This window comes from Periplaneta americana, chromosome 16 (assembly GCF_040183065.1).
Source record: "Periplaneta americana isolate PAMFEO1 chromosome 16, P.americana_PAMFEO1_priV1, whole genome shotgun sequence".
NCBI lineage: Eukaryota > Metazoa > Arthropoda > Insecta > Blattodea > Blattidae > Periplaneta > Periplaneta americana.
This window is the reverse complement of record NC_091132.1, coordinates 165,828,342-165,853,545: the sequence shown is the minus strand read 5'-3', so window position 1 is coordinate 165,853,545 and position 25,204 is coordinate 165,828,342. Positions and strand designations below refer to the sequence as shown.

Below are 25,204 nucleotides of genomic sequence, written 5' to 3'. Positions count from 1 at the left end.
CTGAAAAAAAAAAACAACTAAATAATGAAGACAGCTTTAGTTGAGCTCTTGGAATCGATTTCAAACTTGAACACGTGTGCATGTGATTCATAAACATTCCGCAAAATGCATAACAAATTGCCATAATATTTTGTGTAAAAAAAAGGTAAACAGTTACTTACTGAAAAATTAATACTATCACTGTATACATCATTCTTCAAAATTTAGAATCTCTAATACGAAACGTTCTTTTCACGTAAGATAGCAGAATATAAAGGCTGCCTCCACATATGCAAATTGGCCTTACCCATAGTTACTATAAAATAATATGTAACATATGAGTCGTTCAGAGCAGAAGTGGTGTAAGTCAAAAATAGGTAATGAGGTTTAAAGTAAAATTCTGTAAAATACAGCGCATAATAGCGATTAATATTCAGTTTATTTAAACTATTAGTAGTCAGTGTATAGCAAGAAGGACATTAATTGCTACTTTCCGCTGTATTTTACAGAATTTTTACTTTAAACCTCATTACCCAATTTTGACTTACACCACTTCTGCTCTGAACGGCTCATATAACTAGAGCACGGAATTTTAGGTGCTAAAAGTTAAGAATGACACTGAGTGTAGATGAATAGAAGTGGTACCCGTGAGGAGAGTTTTAAGCTTAGTTCACACGAGTCTGATATGTAATAATAGACAACAGAGTCAAAAGAACTGAGTAATGGTCTTGTAAACTGTGCGCTAATTTGTAAGTGGTGGTTAAGAGGATTAAAGACCTTTAATGATACCTAAGGGAAACTACTGAATGACATCTCAAAGAACTGGGGGCATGGCTTCTATATTTATAAACTATAGCGAGGAACAATATTAACTTCTAGCACCTAAAATTCCGAGCTCTACATATAAAATATATAATTAAAGAGCAATGCAATGATTCGTAAGTAGAAATGTATTGAGGTATGGAACCTGAAAGACATGTAAAATTTTTAATGAGACCAATTCTATGGCAGATAAAAACATACGGATCAAAGTTCTAAGTAAATTATGTAAATGCTGATTTTATTATTGTTGTCCAGCAAATTATATTTGAATATTAGAATATGGAACATTGCAGCATGCACTGTGAATTACGTTGCAAGGGGACACCAGATGAAATACTCAACAATGTGGCATATTTCAACAAACTTGTTTATAACAGAATACACACAACTCTGTTATTAATATTATTTTTCTACAGGGACATCATTTTATTTTTACAAACATTTTTAATATTAACCTGTCTATACCTTCAGAGAACCGGAAACACCGCTTGCTCCCCCCTCCAAGACTGGAGTTCGATGATACTGGCGTAAAACACAAATCACTCTACTAGGTATAGGAAGGAAGAAAAGTAGTTCATCCATTTACGTAAACTAGGAAATATCGCGATTTTGAGTTTGATAATTTTCATTAGGTTTTTCTTTAATCAAAGTACAGTACTGTATTAAGAATAAGTGTTTTCTACTCACGAAGTGAGTTATCCATGCGAACGTATTCATTATGCAGTGTATATTATACTGTCTACAGCACATTAGCGTACAATATAGAGAAAGAAGTTAAATTGAAAAATAATCATAATATGAATATTTAAACACAATTTTGAAAATGGTGGCCGTTCATTTCGATACAGGCTTCAGTTCTTTTGTGCATATTATCGCACTATAGACTATTGCATCTAATTCCAATTGCCAGTTTCGTCCTTCGTACTAGTAACTCATGTTGAAATAATTCTGTACCTACTCTACGTACTGTAAATTCAATCTTCACTTCTGCCCGACCCGAAAATATAAAATTACTCAGACATGCTATCTACTGTCCGTCCAAGTGGTTATGCCGCAGGATTGTAGAAAGGGAGGAAATCACGTGACAGTTAATTACTTAACAAGGCCCTTTTATTTAAGTTAAATTAAACAGCTGTATAATATTACGTAAACTTCCAATTCCTAAGAGAAATTAATGTTTTCAGAAAAGAGCTAAGACAGCCCAGCTATTACAGAGGGGCGAGCAGAAGCAGGTGGGGGAAATCGGGATGCGACGTAGGCAAACGGACAGTACCTGTGCGAAAATATGATTCAATATTGAAAGCTCTTTCGTCACTGGAAAACGCGAACATATTTATGAAACGTACTATACTCAGTAACTCAGTACTGCTTACTATCTGCGGTCTTGGTTCTGTGTGGAGTTGGAACTTCCTTAGTAGAAAGGGTGGGAGTGAAGTACATTAAAAAACTCAGGTACAATAAAAATTAAAGTAAAAATAAAATGATGTCCCTGTATAAACTTACTTCTTAACACAAAGAACTTCCAAATCTCTTGTGAGTTTTGAAGAAACCCATATATCTGCTTGAACCTATCAATGAATGTCTAGCATAGTAATTGCTAGATCAGTGCAAGAAAGGAAAAATTTTGTAAAGTTAATATGAAATCCTGTCTCTATGCACATGAACCTTCTCCATACATTCGAGATAATTCTCAGTTCTACCAGAAATATATATCTGCGAAATATTATTTTTTTTATGTATAAATGAAACAGTACAAGTTTAGAAACTACTGGAAACAAGAAAACAGTTAATATTGCAGTGTTAATGGTTTTCACATTTATTAAAAATGCACTACCTGTATATTTGTATACTGACAGTGAACAACTTACATCAATTTCACATTTCACGAATGCAAAGCTCGTAGGCACTGAAGAGTCTTCAACTTTTATCTCTGATTTTATTTCGTAACTGTTGTCCACGCATTCTGTCTTCACGTCCGTCTTTTCCAGATGTGATAAATTCCCTTCCTACAGAATATAAAGACATCATGAATAATTTTATTTAGTTGTTTTAAAATTTATTTCATTTGTAACAGTAATGAATCTGGTTATGCATGGCTGTTATTGGCTAAGGGTCAACTCTCTCAAAAGAGGCAGCAAATTTCATAAGAAAATTAAAGGCAAAAAAAGGAACAGGATCTTAGGGATAGACACAGGCAATGACTGATAATGGGTCAGGTGTTTCTTGTGAAAATAATAAAACTATGGAGATTTTTCACTTTACCTCTGAAGAAGCCTTATTCTCTTCTATTTCGTATGTGTTATGATTCTCTTGTAAGTTCAACGGACCAACCTCAGGTTCCATCTTGATTAAATCCATCTCAACTGAAAGAAGAGGTTATTTGACTGACACTGATTTATAGAAACTCAGTTGTTGAGAAACTTTCATACAAGTTGCTACGATCTAATTCACATGACACTTCCTCGTACTCGTCTTCTTTCACAATAGCCCTACCAAAACTCTAGAATTCGCTACCTGCTAGCATTACGGACTGTCGAAATAAAACCACAGTCTAGTACATACAGTCACGAAGCTTGAGTTGTGAGGGTACTAGGAACAATAGACTGTGCAGGTACTATTTCGCATTGTCTGTGATGAGGCGATAGTAGCGATCCTAGTGGTTAGCAACACAACTGAAAGAAGAGGTTATGTGATCGCAACTGATTTATAGAAACTCAGTTGAGAAACTTTCATACAAGTTGCTATGATCTAATTCACATGACACTTCCTCGTACTCGTCTTCTTTCACAATAGCCCTGCCAAAACCCTGGAATTTGCTACCTGCTAGCATTACGGACTGTCGAAATAAAACCACAGTCTAGTATATACAGCGTTGCTTACGAGATTACACAAGCTGGCGCATAGCACGATCGAGAGTAGGTCTCTGTGAGTCATGACAATTTCTGCCGCTAGGTTCGCCTCGCTGCCCTAAGAAATGATGAATAGTACCATTACAAAGCATTGTGTATCGTGAAAATAGTTCGATTAATTGTGCATTACTGATTGAGTACGAATATTATAAATATACCAAGCATATTACACTGTGTAATCTCGTAAGCAACGATATACAGTCACGAAGCTTGAGTTGTGAGGTTACTAGGAACAATAGACTGTGCAGGTACTCTTTCGCATTGTCTATGATGAGGCGATAGTAGCGATCCTAGTGGTTAGCAACTATGGATGCATATCTACTACATATTGAGCTTCGTGACTGTATATACTAGACTGTGATAAAACTAAATTTAAACACAAACTTACTATGCACTTGATCAGTAACAGAAACTCGTCCAGACACGGCTTCTTGTAAACCAGACCTGTCTTACCATACAGTTAAATGCTTCAATTTCCAGTAACTTCATCCATACATAATTATTCTACGTATAATTTACATTTCAGTAACTAATTTCTTCTTTGTTCTTAATTTCTATACTAAAACATCTGCCTTAATTCTTGAATAAACTTTTTTAACACCTGTATAATCAGTGATGAAGTACATGAGGAGATTCATTGTGTGTCTGAAGATGATTCTCATAGAAGGGTGGATATAATTGCCATCAATAGAAGAACCGAGAAAGCCACCGGCGTAGCTCTGTCGGCTAAGGAGCTTGGTTGCCGATCCGGAGTTGCACTCGGGCGCGAGTTCGATTCCCGCTTGGGCTGATTACCTGGTTGGGTTTTTCCCGAGGTTTTCCCTAACCATAAGGCAAATGTCAGGTGAATCCTCAGCCTCATCTCGCCAAATATCATCTCACTATCACCAATCTCATCGACGCTAAATAACCTCGTAGTTGATACAGCGTCGTTAAATAACGAAGGAAAAAAAAAGAACCCAGAAAGCGATGGTCTTAGATCCTACGATATGCTTTGAGCGAGACATGAATCAGGCACTGCAGATAAATGATGATAAGCGAGATAAATATGTACCTTGTCTTCCATACCTCAGTGAAAAATATGGCATTTCGCTTTACAACTGGGATGTTAAAGGCTTACTATTTGGAGCGAGGGGTTGTCTACCAAAATTTACATGTAATATCCATAAAACTTCCTTTTATGAGGTTCAGAAGATTGTGATGGAAATTCTGAAGTCCTCTCTTCAAATTCTACACTATCATTTATATGTTAACACATAATTTTTTTGTTTTAATGTACAAATCGAATAATTATTTTAGTCGTTTCATTTCCCTTTAACTTTTTTATGTTTGTTAATTCCGGATCCCAGTGGTCAACCTCACTTGAAGATGGATAGGCTATTTTAAATAAATGTTAGTAGTAAGTGAAAAATCATAATAACTGATAATTTAAATTGATAACACAGTGAAGTCATAATTTATTAAATTTAAATAACTTAGTAGTTCATCAATAAATTTGGTTATTTTTACTACGCTTTATCAACAGCTTAGGTTATTTAGCGTCTGAATGAGATGAAGGTGATAATGCCGGTGAAATGAGTACGGGGTCCAGCACCGAAAGTTACCCAGCATTTGCTCATCTTGGGTTGAGGGAAAACCCCGGAAAAAATCTCAACCAGGTAAGTTGCGCCGACTGGGAATCGAACCCGGGCCACCTGGTTTCGCGGCCAGACGCGCAGACAATTACTCCACAGGTGTGGACTTCATCAATAAATTGTGTAGTATTTATTAATTAGGTAATACTTATTTTAATACTTTGGTTATATTGTAATTGTTATTTTAATTGTATTGAGGGTATTCTAGTTGTAATCTCTTGGAAGACAAAAAGGGAAGGCCTGATGGCCGTATCTCTACCAGACTAAATAAATACCAGAAAAACTAAATATTTTATTTTAAATTCCTAAACCGGTCTAAAACCAATAATCTACCACACTACTATGGAATAAATTTAGTATTATGATAAGGAAAAATTCACTACTAAAAGAAAGGAATTTTCTCCACTATATCATGTTCCCTGCAGCATCCCAACAAATCCCCATCATCATCTTATCTCATTGTTGGTCGTAGGATAGACATGCATGCTATGGCAGACCCTGGACGATTCTATTAGAAAATAAAATTGGTCTACACAACTGGCGTCATATTTGTGAATGAATGACGAAGAGCCAATACCCACCGTTAGTTAAAAAAGAAACTTTCTCTACACTAGGGATCACAGCTGTCCCGATTTTGGAGAGTCCCACCTAGATGTCTTGCAATATATATATATATATATATATATATATATATATATATACTTGTACAGCTATTTGAAGTTGCTTTACTATATCTTGTTTTGCTTCATGATGTCATCAGCAGGTCATTTTTTTAGTATTTTTTTTTCATTATTGTTGCGTCCAGTTCAGTAACAATAATTTATTTTGTGTCTTCAAGGTTGGAATTTTGACGAGGGAAAGGAAGGAATCCGTGTTCTGAAATTTATCCCAATAACGGACTTATATTCGAGTCTGAAGTGTATGTTGACATACATGTTAGAGGTAAGAACTGGAACTTACCTCTTCCACAATTTTATTGCAATCCTACGAAATAAATATGGAAGTATCTAAGGAAATTGTAAACTTCATTGCCTCCCTCACGCTCTGGATCCTTTAGCACGGCCGTGAATGAGATGAGAGCTCATTGGTCCAGAGATGCGCTGTCGTGTTAGCCACAAAGCATTTAACGGAATAATAATAATAATAATAATAATAATAATAATAATTTACATCTAACACATTTACTCCATACGCTCTACTCTTCAGAATTTGAAATGCTTGATCATACTAAAATAATAGGCACATGAAAAATAACAGAAAATCCATATTTGAATCACTTATTTAAGAAAGGCCCTTATACCAAGGCGCTTCATATAGGCAAGAAAGGCCGCATGTCCGACTCATTGTGTGTGTAGTATGTGGTTTCGTATTAACTGTTTATTTACGAATGGCCCTATGTCCTAGAGTAAAGATCTTTCATAAATAAACTTGGGTTGTAATGGTTGGTGAAAGGAAATTCGAAGTATGTAAGAAAGCATTCACGAGTCAGTTAGCTGTTGGTAAGAAGAAGAATGTAAGGAGGTTACAAAAACTCATTTCATTGGATAAATAACCAGAGGACAACAGAGGGAAACAACAGAACCAGAAGACTAATCCAATCACTACAGTGATGCAAGTAAAATATCGCATTGCAAGTTTTCCCTTGAAAACAAGTCATTACTCTTCCAAGGAAGTAAACTATCTTCATGCAAAGTTAGACATTAAAAAATGTATACCCTTTTTAAGGTGAAATATCCAGATTGTTCTGTAAAATATAGTTTTTACTATAACATTTTTAAAGAGCATTTTGACTACAGGTTTTGCAAACCGCAGATAGATACATGCTGTGAATGCGAGGAGCTTCAGGTCCGTGTTAAAAAACTACTCTTAATGAAACTGCTAAAAGAAGCTCAATTAATTGTTCACAAAAGGAGGAGCATTAAATTTTATGCATCACTGAAGCAAATGAAAAATGTTATGCTTTATTTAACGACGCTCGCAACTGCCGAGGTTATATCAGCGTCGCTGGTGTGCCGGAATTTTGTCCCCCAGGAGTTCTTTTACATGCCAGTAAATCTACTGACATGGCATTTAATCATACTTAAATGCCATCGACCTGGTCCGGGATCGAACCCGCCACCTCGGGCATAGAAGGCCAGAACTATACCAACTGCGCCAACTACACCGACGAAGCAAATGAAGGAATACTGCAAAGATAAGAACATTTTATGTTTAACCATTGATTATATGCAGAATATAATACATATCGGTCTCATATTCCTATCTATCAGGTGTTTTACTTAAGGCCACTGACAATGAATGTATTTTCTATTCACAATGTTAAGTCTGATGAGGCCTACTTTTTTATGTATCATGAAGGCATTGCAAGGAAAGGGAGTAGTGAAGTGTGCTCTTTCTTGCTGACATATATGAGGAAAGAGGTGTCAAGCAACATCGATGAGCTGTATATTTACAGTGATAACTCACCAAAGCAAAACAAAAATCATTTCATGATTATCTTCTTGATGGCACTTGTGGATACGGGTTGGTTTTTCGAGAGTTGTGTACAGACTATCAATACGTGGACATTCATACCTTCCAAATGACAGGGATTTTGGTACGGTGAAGCGCAGCTTAAACAAAGTGGATAGACATTATGCAGTCAGAGATGTGACAGAAATTATTGCAAGTGCAAGTCACAAATTTCGTGTTAGGGTTATTAGAATTGAAGACATCTTGGACTTCCAAACCTGATGCTCTATTATGTATAAGAAATCTCCTGTATCAGAAGGAAGCTAAGTTCACAGATTGAAGAATTCTAAGAAAGGAAAGAGAAGTCTTTGCAATATCAACATACTACGAGTTCATCTGGACAAAGAAATAAATGGATACTTAGAGGCATTAGCCTACCTTACATTGGAGGACTACAAATGAAGCATTTTCTATTTGGTTTGGAAAAGCTTCTTCTATTCCAAATGCAAAAGGCTTACACTGATTGTCAACCAATTACAGAGGACAAAGTTCGTGACCTGAAATCGCTTTTACACGACATTCCCGAAGACAAAAGCGAACTGTTGCGCACTCTCACATCTTCATGGCCAAAAAGCAAAGTAGGAGGCAAGTGGAAGCAACACAGAAGGGAAGGGTAAAAAAATAAGAATACACAGGCCTATATCTCATGTCATTGACGAATAAAAAAAATGTGTTTATTTAAGAAAGGTCCTTTGTCCAGTCTTTTCAAAAAGCTGTAAGCTTGACAATTTTGATGATAGTAACTGAAAATTTTCTTAACATGTTTCCTTTATTTTGTAGTATAACATATCATGTTTTCAGATTTTTTAAATATTTAGTATTTTCAATAAAGTTTTTTTTTATTTCCTACAAAAATATGTTTTTGGACATAAATAAGTGGTTCATTTATTTACAAATTCAATGAATAAAATCTCGTATGTCTCACTGGAGCAAAGGGTCCCATCAAGTTAATTCCCACATTCCTGTATTTTCATCCAATAGGTTTAGGTCTGCCCCATATTTCCTAGCCTCCCGCATCTCCACTTCCACTCTTCTCCTGTAAGTCTTTCAATATCTGCCTCTTTGACGACCACCTTGTGGGTTTCATCTGAGGACTTCCAGCTCCTTGCGCTCACTTTCCTCAAGCTATGTCCTATCCAATTCCATTTCCTATCCTTTACTTGAAGGTCTACTAGTTTCTTTTGTGTCCTTCGAAGGTCTTAATTGCTGAAGATCTCCGTCCAATAAATCTGGAGAAATCTATGGAGACAGTGATCAATGAAGACTTATTTCTAGTCAATTTTGTAAACAAGTGATACTATAAGCATATCTTATACGAAGTTTTACCGTTCGCTGGCAGGAGCATTCCATACGGCACAACATTTTATGGCTATATTATGGCATATGCTACAGTTGATTACCTTCTCCCACTTGTTGGCTTTGTGCGTGTCAAAATTGTATTTATAATTATTTTCTATAACATGGTATAATTTAATATAATTCAGTACTTTCTTACCTCATAATTTAATTTACAATAAATAATGACGTAAATTTGTATAATTGCTACTTAGCAATTCCCCTTAAAAGCTGAATGGAAAAATTTACAGTATGCAGAATACGAGTATTTGAATGAATGGTCATGAACATAAACGACAACTTTAAGAACGAGGTGGACGATTACAAAACATACGAACTTTGTCGAAGGTGAATATCGCCCCTTTAAACATTTGTAGACCTATTTAAGTACCGTACGCTAAAAACAGGGTATGCAGCCACCAATGTGTTTTTATAGGGAAGGGACTATCGGGATTTTTATTTATTTGACTTGGTTATTTTACGACGCTGTATCAACATCTCAGGTTATTTAGCATCTGAATGAAATGAAGGTGATAATGCCGGTGAAATGAATCCGGGGTCCAGCACCGAAAGTTACCCAGCATTTGCTCGTATTGGGTTGAGGGAAAACCACAGATAAAACCTCAACCAGCTAACTTGTCCCGACCGGGATTCGAACCCAAGCCACCTGGTTTCGCGGCCAGACGCGCTGACCGTTACTCCACAGGTGTGGACGTATCGGGATTGAATTCCACGTATTTATTTCTCTAGTTGTACAAATACCATATGCAATGTTTGATAAGATGATACAATATGATCGCAGTAGTATCAGAGTCTAGTATACACAGTCACGAATCTGAATACGTATGGAATATGCATCCACAGATAGCTGCTAACCACTAGGATCGTTAAGTTCCTTTTCTTTACTACAGATCACAACGTTTGCACTTCCATTACCACGCACCTCCCATTTCACACGTCATCTACTACTTTTCCGAAAAATTTGTTTTACTTGAAATATTTCTCTATAAAATCTTTAAGTTTTGACATCCACCTCCGCAAGAAATTCGTACAAATGCGACCATTTTCACTTCCAAAATCACCGAAACTACCTCAACGCTCGTTTTCCCCAAGGAGATTTCATTTACCCCTCCTTTAATATTACATTTCCGCGAACTAAAACGTGCCACGGAACAGGGACAATAGCACAGTCTAGTATATACAGCTACGAAGCTCAATACGTAGTAAATATGCATCCATAGATAGTTGGTAACCACTAGGATCGCTACTATCGCCCCATTACAGACATTGGAAATAGTACCACAATCTACTATATACAGTCGCGAAGCTCTATATGTAGTAAAAATGCAAACATGGATAGTTGCCCACCACTAGGATCGCTACTATCGCCTCATCATCGCAGATTTCTCTCCTAGCAGACGACAAAATATGTTACACTTTCCGTGTCGTGTTCTTTTGGGAAAATTAACAAGTTCCTTCCATTATTGAAATATTAAATGCATAAAGTAAATTTATCATTTTAATGAAGTATATTAAATTCCACCATAAACTCGAAGATACCTGCAAGAAATAGGTTAATATTATTTTTGTTTGTGCAAAACGAACTGAAATTTACTATAATCGCTTCACTCATTCAAGATTATAGCGATAATTAACTATGAAACCAATAAATATTAATTTGCATTTCCCTTTACAACAATAATAATGGAAGTATGAATTAATGGAGTAACTTACGTGTACCGGTACTTGTAGTGTAGGCTTATGCAGTTAACAAAGCGGGATGAGGTTAAGCAATAATAATCACACCAGAATTGGAAATAAAAGGTGATCAATAAATTTTATTGTAACAGACTTTTTCTACGTCTCTAGTAAAGTGGCAAATAAAAATAACAACAAAATTAACAGCTATAATTAAAAACATATCCTTTGAAAAAAAAAAAAAGCAGGCCTAAGCAATAATAATCCCACCAGAATTGAAAATAAAACGTGATCAATAAATTTCATTAAAGCAAACTTAATTTTTCTACGTCTCTAGTACCGGTAAATATTATTATTCAAATTATTGTATTTTAGCCATTAACATTTTCATTACAACCAATAACGAACATTTCACAACCATAAAGGTATCCTAACCAAAAACGCTATAATTATACATAAATAAAATAAATTATTAATATAAAGATTATTTCAATGTGAAATACGCAACGAGCTAGCACTCGATGGAAATACGACACAATCTAAAGTCGACCGTGGACAGTCTATTGTTTCTAGTTGCTAACCGCTTGGAGCGCTTTATCACGAGATTTGCAAAAAATTCACAAGCTTCGCGACTGTATATAGTAGACTGTGACAGTACCTGCACAGACCATTGTTCCTAGTAGCCTCATAAATTCAAGCATCGTGACTGTATATACTAGACTGTGGTAATAGTGAAACAGATGTAATGAAAAGAAAATGACGGTAATATTCTAATCTGTAGTTTGACTTATATACTTTAGAGGTAAAAATTGCAACTTACCACAACAAAACTGCAAACCTACCAAACAAATATTGGAACTATCCACCGAAAAAGTAAACTTTATTGCCTTTTGCCTCTGCCTGGACTTACAGGAAGAAAGAGATCAATGGTGCCGTGAATGTGCTAACGAAACTTACAAAACTGATCTCACAGCTCCAGAGATGCGCTGTCGTGTTTATTTTATTGGGTTATTTTACGACGCTGTATCATCTAGGTTATTTAGCGTCTGAATGAAATGGTGATAATGCCGGTGAAATGAATCCGGGGTCCAGCACCGAAAGTTATCCAGCATTTGCTCGTATTGGGTTGAGGGAAAACCCCGGAAAAAACCTCAACCAGGTAACTTGCCCCGACCGGGATTCGAACCCGGGCCACCTGGTTTCGCGGGCCAGACGCGCTGTTACTCCACAGGTGTGGACGCGCTGTCGTGTTAGCCACAAAGCTTTTAAGAAAGTGATAATAAAAAAAATGGAATTAAACGTAGCCCACTCAACTCCATACACAGGCGCCTCAAGGCAAAGAAAAATATTTCCGCTCCTTATTTCGCCTTATATTTGTGATTTGGATCAACTGAAATAATCGATTCCGCGTTATTATTACTGTTTCTAATATCGGAAACGCCTGACTCAAATAAACCACACGTTGCACTATTTTCGGTATTGTTCACCACATTATTACACTCTAACGTATCTGGACTCGAACTCGAAATATTGGTCCACTGCTTATAGGGAAATTCCCTGCAACTAAAGACACTTCACCATGAAAGATAGAAGCGATCCTTGGAAGCATCAATGTCAGAATTTCCATTGAATACATCTGTAGTGCAAAACTCCTAGGAGTACTGTATGTAACAGAGTTTATAATAACACAATGTAAGAATTCTATGAGCAAAACTAATGGAAAAATAATCTAACACAATTTGCTAGAAACAGTGTACGTGCAACTATAGTTGATTTCACACTGTTACTTATTTATGAATTTTAAGGAACGTGGAGGTTCATTGCCACCTACAATTAAGCCCCCCCCCCCCATCGGTCCTGTGCAAAATTAATAGTCTCTACCATCATATCCCATCTTCCTCAAATCCATCTTAATATCATCCTTCCATCTGCGTCTCGCCCTCTCCAAAGGTCTTATTCCCTCCAGACTCCCAATTAACACTCCATATGCATTTCTGGATTCGCTCATACATGCTACATGCCAATGGCCTATACAGACTCTGCTGTACGTTTTACTGAGACACATTTTAATTAATCCAACTAGTTTCTTGGGAATACCAAATTCAATAAGAATATTATATAAAACTTCTCTCTTAATGGGGTCATATGCCTTTTCAAAATCTATGAATAACTGAAGTACTGTACCCTTGTACTCCAATTTCTTCTCCATTATCTGTCCAGTACAAATAATCTGATCAATAGTCGATCTATTACGCCTAAAGCCACACTGGTGATCCCCAATAAGTTCATTTGCATATGGAGTTAATCTTCTCAAAAGAATATTGTACAAGATTTTGTACGTCAACAAAAGTGATATTCCCTGAAAGTTACTACAATTAGTGTCGCCCCCTTCTTAAAGATAGGTACAATTATGGACTTCTTCTATTGTTGTGGTACAATTTCCTTTTCCCAAATAACTAAGTACAAGCTTATAAATTTCGCTAGATAATGCGTGTCCACCTTCTTGTATGAATTGTGCTGGAATTTGATCGATACCTGGAGACTTATACTTTTTCAGTTTTCTATCCCAATTTCGAATTCAGAAAGTGTGGGTTCGGGTGTAAATGGCTCAGCAGTTTATATTTGAATTTCGTCCCGATCATTTCTACTTGGCCTATGTACAGAGGTGTGAAAATTATTATAATAATCTTAATTTTAAAGGTTTTTTAATAGTTCCTTCACAAATATTCATTGAATTGATGAATATTGGTATATAATATTACTATACTGATGTAGGATATATTTACTACTAACAATGCCGGAAAGCATTGTTGAACATTGGTATTTTTCTTATTTTACAATTGTTATGGGAATTCAGAAATTATTATATTATGTTGGAGGAATTGGAAACATAAAAAATTAATTAAGAAATACTTTAAACAAATTGTTCTTTGCGTTTACATTGTTGTGAAGGTTCAAATGAACGTATACATCTGTTTTGTGCCTATAATTTTTTATGTTTCCAATACCGCCAACATAATATAATAATTTCTGAATTCCCATAACAACTGTAAAATAAGATATATACCAATGTACAACAATGCTTTCCGGCATTGTTAGTAGTAAATATATCCTACATCAGTATAGTAATATATACCAATATTCATCAATTCAGTTAATATTCGTGAAGGAACTATTAAAAAACTTTTAAAATTAAGATTATTCTAATAATTTTCACACATCTGTACATTTAGTAGTTCACACTGTTACTAACTAAAAGTCTAACAGTGTCTATGATGTAAACATTTATTATACGCTCCTAATACATGGCAAGAATCCCTGACCTAAAGAACTTTACAATATATATCACAGCCATACATACTGTATAGTGAGGTTGAATTATGGCTACATACTGGAAGAACCCAGTCGTCAAGCCCATACTGTGCTCCAACTACGAGAAAGTCTCTGCCGGATGAGACGAAGGGGGGGTAATGCTGTGAATGAATGTTGATGTCATAAGATGTCATAAGGTCACACACGTGGGTACTCTTATCTCTATTGGCTAGCGCTCACAGCACAAACCATAACATTGATACATACATATTGATACTACCCTATTTACAAAATTAGATCACAGTTAACCTCCTGGTCTTTTAATCTCTTCATACAGGAAATAAAATGTGCAGGAGAGCGCATGGTTTTTAAACTGGCGTTATAACTGTAATATTATTTATCTACTTCGTTCCAATAGATGAGGCAATAGGAAGCACATTCCTTTCACGGTTGATCTGGTTAGAGAACAGTATACTGCAAGTAGCTGTTAGTTTCAGGGATGCTTCTTCAACATATGATTTGCATTCGTATTTTATTAGGTGCGTTCTTCGAGTAAAGTCTGTGTTAATTTTTGCTCTTCTTCCCTTAAAAGGAAAATATACAAAAGTTATTAGAAGAGAACCCGGTCCTTGGTTCTACGTACAAAGTGCTCTAACCACTGAGCTACGTCGAAGCTCAATCCACAGGACTGGATCGAATATCTCAACTACAGTGTTTTCCCTTTGTGGCCTGACTCCAAGTTCGACATATATGTTGACATATATTAAGACAACCACCATTATACAAGGAGCGCACTAAATTGAGTGGCTTGGTGGCCGGGATTCCACAGTATTATGCTCTGGTAAGCGAAAAATGTACGTAACTTGGAGTCGGGACAAAAAGGGAAAACATTAGTAGATTTGACAGATTCGATCTAGTGCTGTGGATTGAGTTTCGGTGTAGTTCATTGGTTAGAGCACTTGGTACGTAAAAACCAAGGAACCGGGTTCGATCCTCGGAGCCGGAACGAATTTTTTTCTTCTAGCAACCATTGTTACAATAAAAAATATATTCTGTGCAATCAAAAATTAACCTTCATGTAAGAAAGTGTACAACAAAAAATTACTAAAATACCATATGATGGTCGTATGGACGTTAACAAGATACTTCCTAAGAACATACTAAGAATATAAAGCATGTCATAGATATCATTTAGAGGTCATTTAGAGCGAAAAATCTACGTAACTTGGAGTCAGGACAAAAAGGAAAAACAGTAGTAGATTTGAGAGATTCGATCCGGTGCTGTGGATTGAGTTTCGGTGTAGTTCATTGGTTAGAGCACTTGGTACGTAAAAACCAAGGAACCGGGTTCGATCCTCAGGGCCGGAAATAATTTTTTTCTTCTAGCAACCATTGTTAGAATAACAAATATATTCTGTACAATCAAAAATTAACCTTCATGTAAGAAAGTGTACAACAAAAAATTACTAAAATACCATATGATGGTCGTATGGACGTTAACAAGATACTTCCTAAGAACATACTAGGAATATAAAGCAGGTCATAGACATCATTTAGAGGTCATTTCTATTATCATCATTGTGTATAGAATATCAATTTATCATTTCAGCAAATGTAGGATTACTAAATAAAAATGCTACGTTTATGCGAGCAGACCGAATCTTCCATTTTGTGATTGTGGCTGTTGCACTTACGCCATAAGCACCAACGAATTATAAAAATCCTCACTGCATGAATTTTTCAGCAGAAATTTACACAGAAAATAAATATACTGTATATTACAGTTAGTGTACGTATAAAGTTTCAGGCAGTTTGGTCTCTCTTCTTAGGTCACGAATCTTTTCGATCATACATTTCGGCCAAAAAGACATTTCGGTCAATACGAAATTAGGATATTTATTTCTTTTATTTTAGTTGGTTATTTAACGACGCTGTATAAACTACGAGGTTCTTTAGCGTCGATGAGATTGGTGATAGCGAGATGATAATTGACGAAATGAGGCCGAGGATTGGCCATAGATTACCTTGCATTCACATTACGGTTGGGAAAACGTCGGAAAAACCCAACCAGGTAATCTGCCCAAGCGGGGCTCGAAACCGCGCCCGAACGCAACTTCAGACCGGCAGGCAAGAGACTTAACCGATTGAGCCACACCGGTGGCTGAAATTAGGGTACAACAATACTTGGATAATACCATGTTTCGGTATCACAGACATAATGGTCATCCGATTGTGTTCGCTGTATCCATTATTCGATTGTATCGACTGTATCCTACCAATGTACCTCGTTGGTATTCGGTTTAGAATCACATTAATTTTCACTCCGTCACTATTTTTACAAAATCTTGATTACTATAATGAAAATAGCAAAAATAATTCAGACCAACAATGCTGTCGAAGACTGGCAAAATAAATTTCGGATAGCAGTTTCTACACTTCAATCTTCACTCTGAAAATTATGGATAAGCTTAAAGCAGAAACACATGACAATGAAGAAGGTATTACATGGCTCCTGACCAGCCTGAAAAAGAAGTATATTAACAACCAGGATCGAATACTAACTGTAGTGCAAAGATATGGAGTATAAAGATGGCGGGCATATGCATATTTACCTAAGAGATGTAGCGTACACACTGAAATTCAATCCAAGCGAGAATTGTGAAAAAACTGATAGCTAAGACGATTACGAATAAAATGTGCTTATGTGACAAACAAGAAAAATAAAATGCAGTAAAGAAATATTGCCTTCTTGCAATCTGACCGAAGAAATGAGGTACCGATTTCAGTGACCGAAAAATCGTGACCCAAATGCACTGAGTGACCTAAAAATTCTGAGCAATACATCACATATTCATTTTGTATGACGTCTCGCCCACCTAATTGAATATTACACGACTACTATGAAGTACCCAATATGTATTATTACTGTTTAATACGAGAAAAATTCGTACCGGCACCGGGAATCGAACCCAGGACATCTCAGTTCTGCGAGAGGGGTGCGGCCGGCGCCGTGGATCGTGTCCCGGCATAGGTCAGTTGGAAAGAGCGCGCAGAGCTGAGAGTCCCGGGTTCGATTCCCGGTTCCGGTACGAATTTTTCTCGTATTAAATAGTAATAATTCTGAGCAATATCCAGTGACCGAAATTCAACTTTGAGTGAAAGACTTGATCCAAACGTCAGAGACCAACGTATCTGTGACCTATACACAAATTCACCAAAGTCGCTGTGAATCCGTATGAACACATATGCATTTTTATCTCATTGCTGTATGTGAAAAATATTCAGCACATAGCTTTAACCGTTGTGAATGCGTGCATGTTCACTTAACAATGAAGATGCTTTGAAACATTTTCCACACACCTCGCATTTAAATGGTTTTTCGACTTTATGTAACCGAGCATGTTTGTTGAAATTTCCCAAATCCGAAAAAGACTTTCCACACATCACGCAATTGTAAGGCTTTTCGCTTGTGTGAATGCGGACATGTCGCTTTAAATTACTAGACTGTGAAAAACACTTTCCACAAATCGCACAATCGAATGGCCTTTCACCGGAGTGTATGCGTGCATGCGTTAATAAAATCCCAGAAGATGAGAAACACTTTCCACACATTTCGCATTTGAATGGCATTTCACCCGTGTGTATGCGTTTATGCTTGTTCAAATTTCCCGATGATGAGAAACTTTTTCCACACGACTCGCATTTGAATGGCATTTCGCCTGTGTGTAGCCGTTGATGTCCGTGTAAATTTGACGATGATGAGAAACACTTTCCACACACCTCACATTTGAATGGCCTTTCGCCAGTGTGTATGCGTACGTGCCTTTTTAAATCTGCCGATTGTTGAAAACATTTTCCACATATATCGCATTTGCATGGCCTTTCTCCCGTGTGTACTCGTGCATGTCGTTTTAAATCTGCCGATTCCCGGAAGGATTTACCACATATCTCGCACAATGGTCTTTCGTATTTGGTTTTCCGTGCATGCTTCTTGAAATCCTCTGAGCTTCTGAAAAATTTAAAAGAGTGCTATAAAGAGAGTAATACGATAAAACATTTGTAGTCTCAACGTCGGAAACAAATTCGAAGACATGAAATTGGAAACACTCCTGATCATAAGGGGACACTTCTATGAGTTTTAAATCTTTTACAATTTTCTTCCAAAATTTATTAATTTTAAACTACATAAACATGCCTACAATACTATCATCTGTACAAAATTTGGTGCCATTAGGACTAAGAGTTTTGAAATTATATTTTTTAAATGTATTTTATATTGACATCACTAAAAAAGCTCCTTGCGTCACAATTTTCACAATTTTTAGTTTATATTATATCAAAAGCTTCAAAATAGTCACGGGAACATAAATTAATTAGCTTTTTGAGCTCGGTCTAAATAGAGAGTCACAAAACATTTTTAAGTGGATTTTCTTAATTTTTCACCATTATTTCACCATAGTGTCCCCTTAACCGAAAATACCAAGACAAACAGCAGGCTATTTCAAAAGAAATAAGAAGCATTTTTTTAAATCGATGCCTAATGTTTACAAAGTGTAATGGAACAGAAAGGTTTTCCTACGAAGTACTAATTACAGAATATTATTGTTGTGTGAATAGTTTTGTGATGTATACAGAAATTTTTGTGGCACCGTATTTGTATGATTTTGTAATACTCTCTGCCATTATCCTAGGTAAAGTTCAGAAATGATTTAAGTTTATAATAATTACAACCTGAATATCTTTTCATGATGATGATGATCATCATCATCCTTGCATGCATTGGGCCGTTACGGTCACTTGCCAACGCTTGAACGATCTGCCCAAGGATCTCTTGCCCACAGGATGATAATTTAAAATTTGCCGTGGAATTCTAGAACGATGCATTCTGATGACATGTGATCTCTAGGTTTGTCTGTATCTCTGTAGGTATTCCGTAATCAATTCAATCTGCTGTTCTTTCATAATGTAAAAATTTTTAATGTGATCCATTCTCGTGTATCCCGCTGTACGAAGCATAAATCTCATTTCTGCCGCCGTTAATCTGTGTGAATCAATACTACGAATCTCCAAGCTTCACTACCAAAACAGAGTATAGATCTGGTCAATGTTTTATAAATTCTGGTGCGCGTGTGTTTTTGTACTAAGGTTGGTTTGAATATCTGATTAATTATCCCTATTCCTCTGTTGAATTTAATAATTTTCTCATTCAAATCCTTTTCTTCTTCATATGAAATTTGGTAACCGAGATAACTGATATTTTTGACTGAATCTCTTTTAATTTATATAAATAATATCACAATTGGATGCACTTATGTAAAAAGAAAGTAACCTAAAAAAAACTTGCTTTTGAAAATGAATACTCTTTTCGGATATGTAAGACATCAATTATATTTTGCAAAAAAGTGCTAAGCCAAATGACCAATATATATAACGCTATGAAATGTTTAACTAGGCCACATTCGTTTTTGTCTGTTTTACAATATGCAAAAAAGAAGGAACGTAGTTCCATTTTGAAATTCACGAACTGATAAGAAACCTGGATCTATTACTTAACCAAGCTCGGAATAGGGTAAACTGGAGGCGCTACTATAGCGAGTGCAATGATGTCTTGTTACTCCGCTAGATGGATGACTGACCTGTTTGTACCAGAGTCCGTGGATATCCAGAGTACTACAAATGCCGACAATCGGCCATTGTTGTTCCTGCGCGCGCTATGCATGGTTGTTGTGAGGAGAACGAATGTAATATAAATCGGGAAAAAAAAAATGCCGTGCTGTTGTGTTTCGAACTGTTTACAGACAACTAAAAAAGGCGCAAATCAAATTTCTTTGCAAATATTTCAACAATTTCTATGGTACTGGTGGTCGTTGCGGCAATATTCAAAACACTTGATATTGAGAACTATGTTTCGTCATTATTTGAAGGACTTTGTCCCATACGATGTTAGCTGGGATATTATTTTTCAAGGAAGTGACATAGTTTTTCCAGGAAGTGTTATTAGCATCGCTAAAAGTGCGACGAGCTTTGGCTCGAAGACGTTTGAACTGGACAAAATTTTCTTGGGTTCGATGGCGCTCAAATTGGCGTAAGGCACGTTTACGGTCTGGGACTGCATCTCTGCAAGCATCCATCCACCAATGGACACCCATGTTTTGGCTTGCAGAACAAGTGGAGGACAGATAACTCTGCTGACTTAATCACCACATTTAACAAGTGTTCTACTACAGAGTCCACACTTTCATGCCCGTTACTGAACAAAATAGATTCCGGAAATCCGTCCCAATATGCTTTTTTGATAACCCAGTTTGGAGAACGAGATTCCACAGGACGTATAGTTCTGCAGTCAGCAACATATGTAGAAACGCAAGAAGTCAATGTCAGTAAAACTTCTCAAGTGCTTTGCAAGATATCTAAACTCGTATTACACGATTTAAATTCCCACTCTTTACACATCTTAAGGGTAAATTAGAGTTTATCTTCCTAAAAAAAAAAGTAAAGTCTTCTTGTAAACTTTTGTAATTCTATAGCCTCCTGAGCCCTGAGACATTTGTTGTTTTATTTTTGAAATTCGATATAATTTTACACCTAAAAAAAATTACTGACATAAGGGAAAATGCTGAAAAAATTCTGCAGGTCGTGGCCATGGTTTGACAAAGTTCTAACTGTTTTTTCCATACTTTTGAGATGCAGATCTTCAAAGTTTGAATTTATTTTAATACGAACATTTAGTTTCTTATACTAATGAAATGTTACGTATGGCATCTTAAAGCACTGAACTTATAATTACAAGCATAGCCCGGCTCTGGTAATTGTGGCAACGTCGCAGCCCGTCCTATCAGCTCAGCAATGTGCCATGTGTTTCAGTGTAAGACGCTCTCCTCGCTTGTGCATTTGCGCCTATATGTCCATTGTTATGTTGTCAGTGATAACATAAATTTTTCATAACCATGTCAGATAGATGTTTGTGTAGTGACGGGCTGCTTAGGTAACTACGATAAGACAATAAAAGCAGAAGGATAATATTATAAGTTGTTTTCGGTTTCCTAAAGATCCCGAACTACGCGCTAAATGGATTCGTTGGGTTTCACAGGGAGACTGGTAACCAATCAACACATCTGTGGTATGAAAGGAATATTTTCAGAAAAACTGACTTGAGCTTTGAGAAATACACCGGCAAGGACGAAAAGAGGAGGTTTTCGGAAACGCGGTCATCCAGTTTTATGTGAAGGTGCAATTTCGAATGCGTTTCCAAATTTTCCTTCATATCCAAGCAGTGTGACTGAAACTAAATGGAAAAATCCGCAACAGAGGAGAGAAGAAATTGACAATCGCCTTAAAAACCGAAAAGAAAGCGGCAGACGAAAACAGTGTGTAGCATTTTCCTAATTTTTTGGATAATATATCAAAGAAACTGTCTAAAAAAGACGGGTCACTATTTAAAAACGAATCTTGTTGAATAGTATATGAACTAAACGTAACTAACGCTACTAAAATAACTGTTAGCATTAGAATAAACAGGGATTTTAGTGTGCAAATGCACATGAATGGTACACGTCTACCGAATGAAGTTTTAATATGGACAGTCTCTAACTTGCTAATAGCTGTAGAAATTCTTTGCCCACAGAATGAATTCGCCGATATGCCGCAATTTTGTCCCGCAGGAGTTCTTTTACATGCCAGTAAATCTAATGACATGAGCCTGTCGCATTTAAGCACTCTTATATGCCATCGACCAAGGCCGGGATCCAACCCGCAACCGCGGGCACAGAAGACCAGTACTATACCAACTACGTCACCCAGGGCGACAGTACGATGTATCCTCAATAATTTATAAACTCATTTTTAATTTACATCCAGAATGCCAAGTGTTAGGATATGATTAGACTGAACAACATCTTGTCATTACCTCACTCTCGATAGCCTATCTAAGAAAACTTCCCTCGTTGTTTAAACTATCCCCTTCTTCAATATCTGAGACTAGATAGTTCTTGTAGCACGTTAGGCAGTATTCAGAGAGTGAAAAAATTGTGAAGATTCAAGTAGATTAAATTCAAGTACGGTATAAGGAACTGTAGACTACGAAAATGGACGATTGTTTGGTGTTGCTGCAAATAAAACAGATGATCTCGCGAAAAGTATTGTATTGATAATTTTTTAATTAGTGCTACATTTTGGTAATTTTGAAAAGGTGATAAGTGATAAGACTTGTTTTGGTTAAACAACTTACAAGGCCAAGTTCAGCAGAAATACAATATGTAAAGATATTTTATAACAAATACATGTATGTGGATTGCAAAACATTGTGCGTCAAAACTGACAATAATAGGGTGATCTACGTATAATGTTTAGTGAATTCACCGAAGATTTAGGAAGTCATTACTTTTCCTTTGAAACAGAAAAACGATGTAGCCTACTGCTTTTCTCGCATTTAACAGTTACGCAACAGCAAAGGACAGCAACTAACGTGCTGTCCGACGTTGCCACGAAGTGTAAGCCGGGCCATGACTAGAGAGGGCTATGTTACAAGCCACCAGCGTGGCTCAGTCGGGTAAGGTGCTTGCCTTCCGGTCTGAAGTTGCGCTCGAGTGAGGGTTCGATTGCCACTTGGGCTGATTACTTGGTTGAGATTTTTCCGAAATTTTTCCCAACCGTAAGGTGAATGCCAGGTAATCTACGGCGAATCATCGGCCTCATCTCGCTGTCACCAATCTCATCGACGCTAAACGCGTAGTTGATACAGTGTCGTTAAATAACCAACTAAAAAAACATATAATTACATACCTTCATGGCCTAATTTGACCATTTATTCATTTGATTTAGAATATTTAATTTTGCAGTTAAAATTACGTCCTTACGTAATGAATTTTCAGAGTGAGACAAGGTTCTAAGTGTTGACAGAATTTTGTCAAACTATTTTTATTCATTACATAGAACATTATTAACATTATTATTCTTTACATAAAACATTTGAACTTTATAAAAAAGTTGTTCGCTTATAATTTATAACTGTATAACAATTGACATTAAATAAATTATTTGCCTTGTTTCAGACATATAATGGTGAGCAGAAAATTTAATGGTAAAGAAACCATATCCTTCGAAAGAAAATTCACTGTAAAATTATACATTTTTAAATCCAGAGTCTTAAATTGTAATAGTTTATGAAACTCACAAATTATAGTGTTACGACTGAGGTTAGGTTCATTACATAGAATAATTATATTTTTGGGGTTGTTTCTTCATTATCTTCATTTTCAGATGAAGTAGCATCAATGTAATAATCAGGGTAGTCATCATAGTCTTCACGGAACATATGCCGATAGCTGTTTCTTATAGAGAAAAGTACCAGTATACTGATATTTGTTTTCAATTAATTATTAATAATCTGAACTACTCATATATTTATCAATATGCCATGAAAATTACAAATAAAATATGATATCATGCTTAGCTGTGCATAACACAAATTAAATTTATGGATCTTTGAGAGACAGTAGTAGCAGCTTGCAGTTAGAACTTTGTCAAAATAAATATTTTCAAAAGTTGTCATCAGATAGAACTCTGTCATATTGCTAGTTCGTTCATTTTCCACCAAATGATGCTGAATTGTCTTTATGAGCTAGATAATATTATAAAGAGTGAATACAAATGAAAAACAAATTTTTGCCAAGTTTGTTAGTTAGAACTTTGTCAAACCAAGGCCACGAGGTTACACTTAGGATACAAATGCAAGTATATTGCACTATACTTCGGGTCTCTAAATATACATCTTATATCATAATCATGTACGAAGTATAGTATAGACTGGGTTATCCGAGTTAAATGCATTCTTGTTACAATAATTTAAACTTTCATTCAATAACTATAATCCTGATGTACTTTCGGGTAAAATAGAGTTTAAGGAATTGTATATTCAAATAAACATGGAATTAATGTCCTACGTCATCTCATATGTCAGCCAGCAAAACTAAGTACTAATTGAACACGAGTATACTACACTCACCTCTCAGTCAAGACTTCAGATTCCTCCACAGCTACATCCAGCTTATTTTCCTGTTTCACTCTAGCCATGTCAAATGTCTCTTCCTGGAAGTAATAAATGTAAGAGGTAAGACTGGCTAAACAATATTAATTCTTTTAACGTAATGAAATTTAATATCTTACAACTTACTTACTTACAAATGGCTTTAAAGGAACTAGCAGGTTCATTGCCACTCTCACATAAGCCCGTCATCAGTTCCTATCCTGTGCAAGATTAATCCAGTCTCTATCTTCATACAACACCTCCTTCAAATCAATTGTAATATTATCCTCACATCTACGTCTCCGCCTCCCAACTAACACTCTATATGCATTTCAGGATTCCCCCATACGTGCTACATGCCGTGCCCATCTCAAACGTCTGAATTTAATGTTCCTAATTATGTCAGGTGAAGAATACAATGCGTGCAGTTCTGCGGTGTGTAACTTTCTCCATTGTCCTGTAACATCATCCCTTTCAGCCCCAAATATTTTCCTAAGAACCTTATTCTCAAACACACTTAATCTCTATTCCTCTCTCAAAGTGAGAGTCCAAGTTTCAGAACCATATAGAACAACCGGTAATATAACTGTTTTTATAAATTCTAACTCTCAGATTTTTTGACAGCAGACTAGATGACAAAAGTTTCTGAACCGAATAATAACACGCATTTCCCATATTTATTCTGCGTTTAATTTCCTCCCGAGTGTCATTTATATTTGTTACTGTTCCTGCAAGATATTTGAATTTTTCCACTTTGTCGAAAGATAAATCTTCAAATTTTATATTTCCATTTCTACAATATTCTGGTCAAGAGACATAATCATCTTTTCGGGGTTTACTTCCAAACCTAATCCTTTACTTGCTTCAAGTAAAATTTCTGTGTTTTTCCTAATCGTTTCCGGATTTTCTCGTAACATATTCACGTAACCTGCGTAGACAAGAAGCTGATGTAACCCATTCAATTCTAAAACCTTAGTGTT

General features: G+C 36.1%; 1 protein-coding gene across 1 annotated transcript in view; it reads right to left on the bottom strand.

Annotated features, from left to right (window-relative positions):
• Positions 1–2,669: 2,669 nt before the first annotated feature.
• The window catches only part of LOC138691785 (uncharacterized), a 37,890-nt gene continuing 15,355 nt past the window's right edge, over positions 2,670–25,204 (bottom strand). Inside the window, exons 5-7 of the mRNA XM_069814177.1 lie at positions 24,204–24,286; positions 3,064–3,164; positions 2,670–2,807 (exon numbers count right to left, since the gene is read on the bottom strand). Coding sequence (XP_069670278.1) covers positions 3,161–3,164; positions 24,204–24,286 — 87 coding nt within the window. The 3' untranslated portion in view covers positions 2,670–2,807; positions 3,064–3,160. The remainder of the gene's footprint in view (positions 2,808–3,063; positions 3,165–24,203; positions 24,287–25,204) is intronic.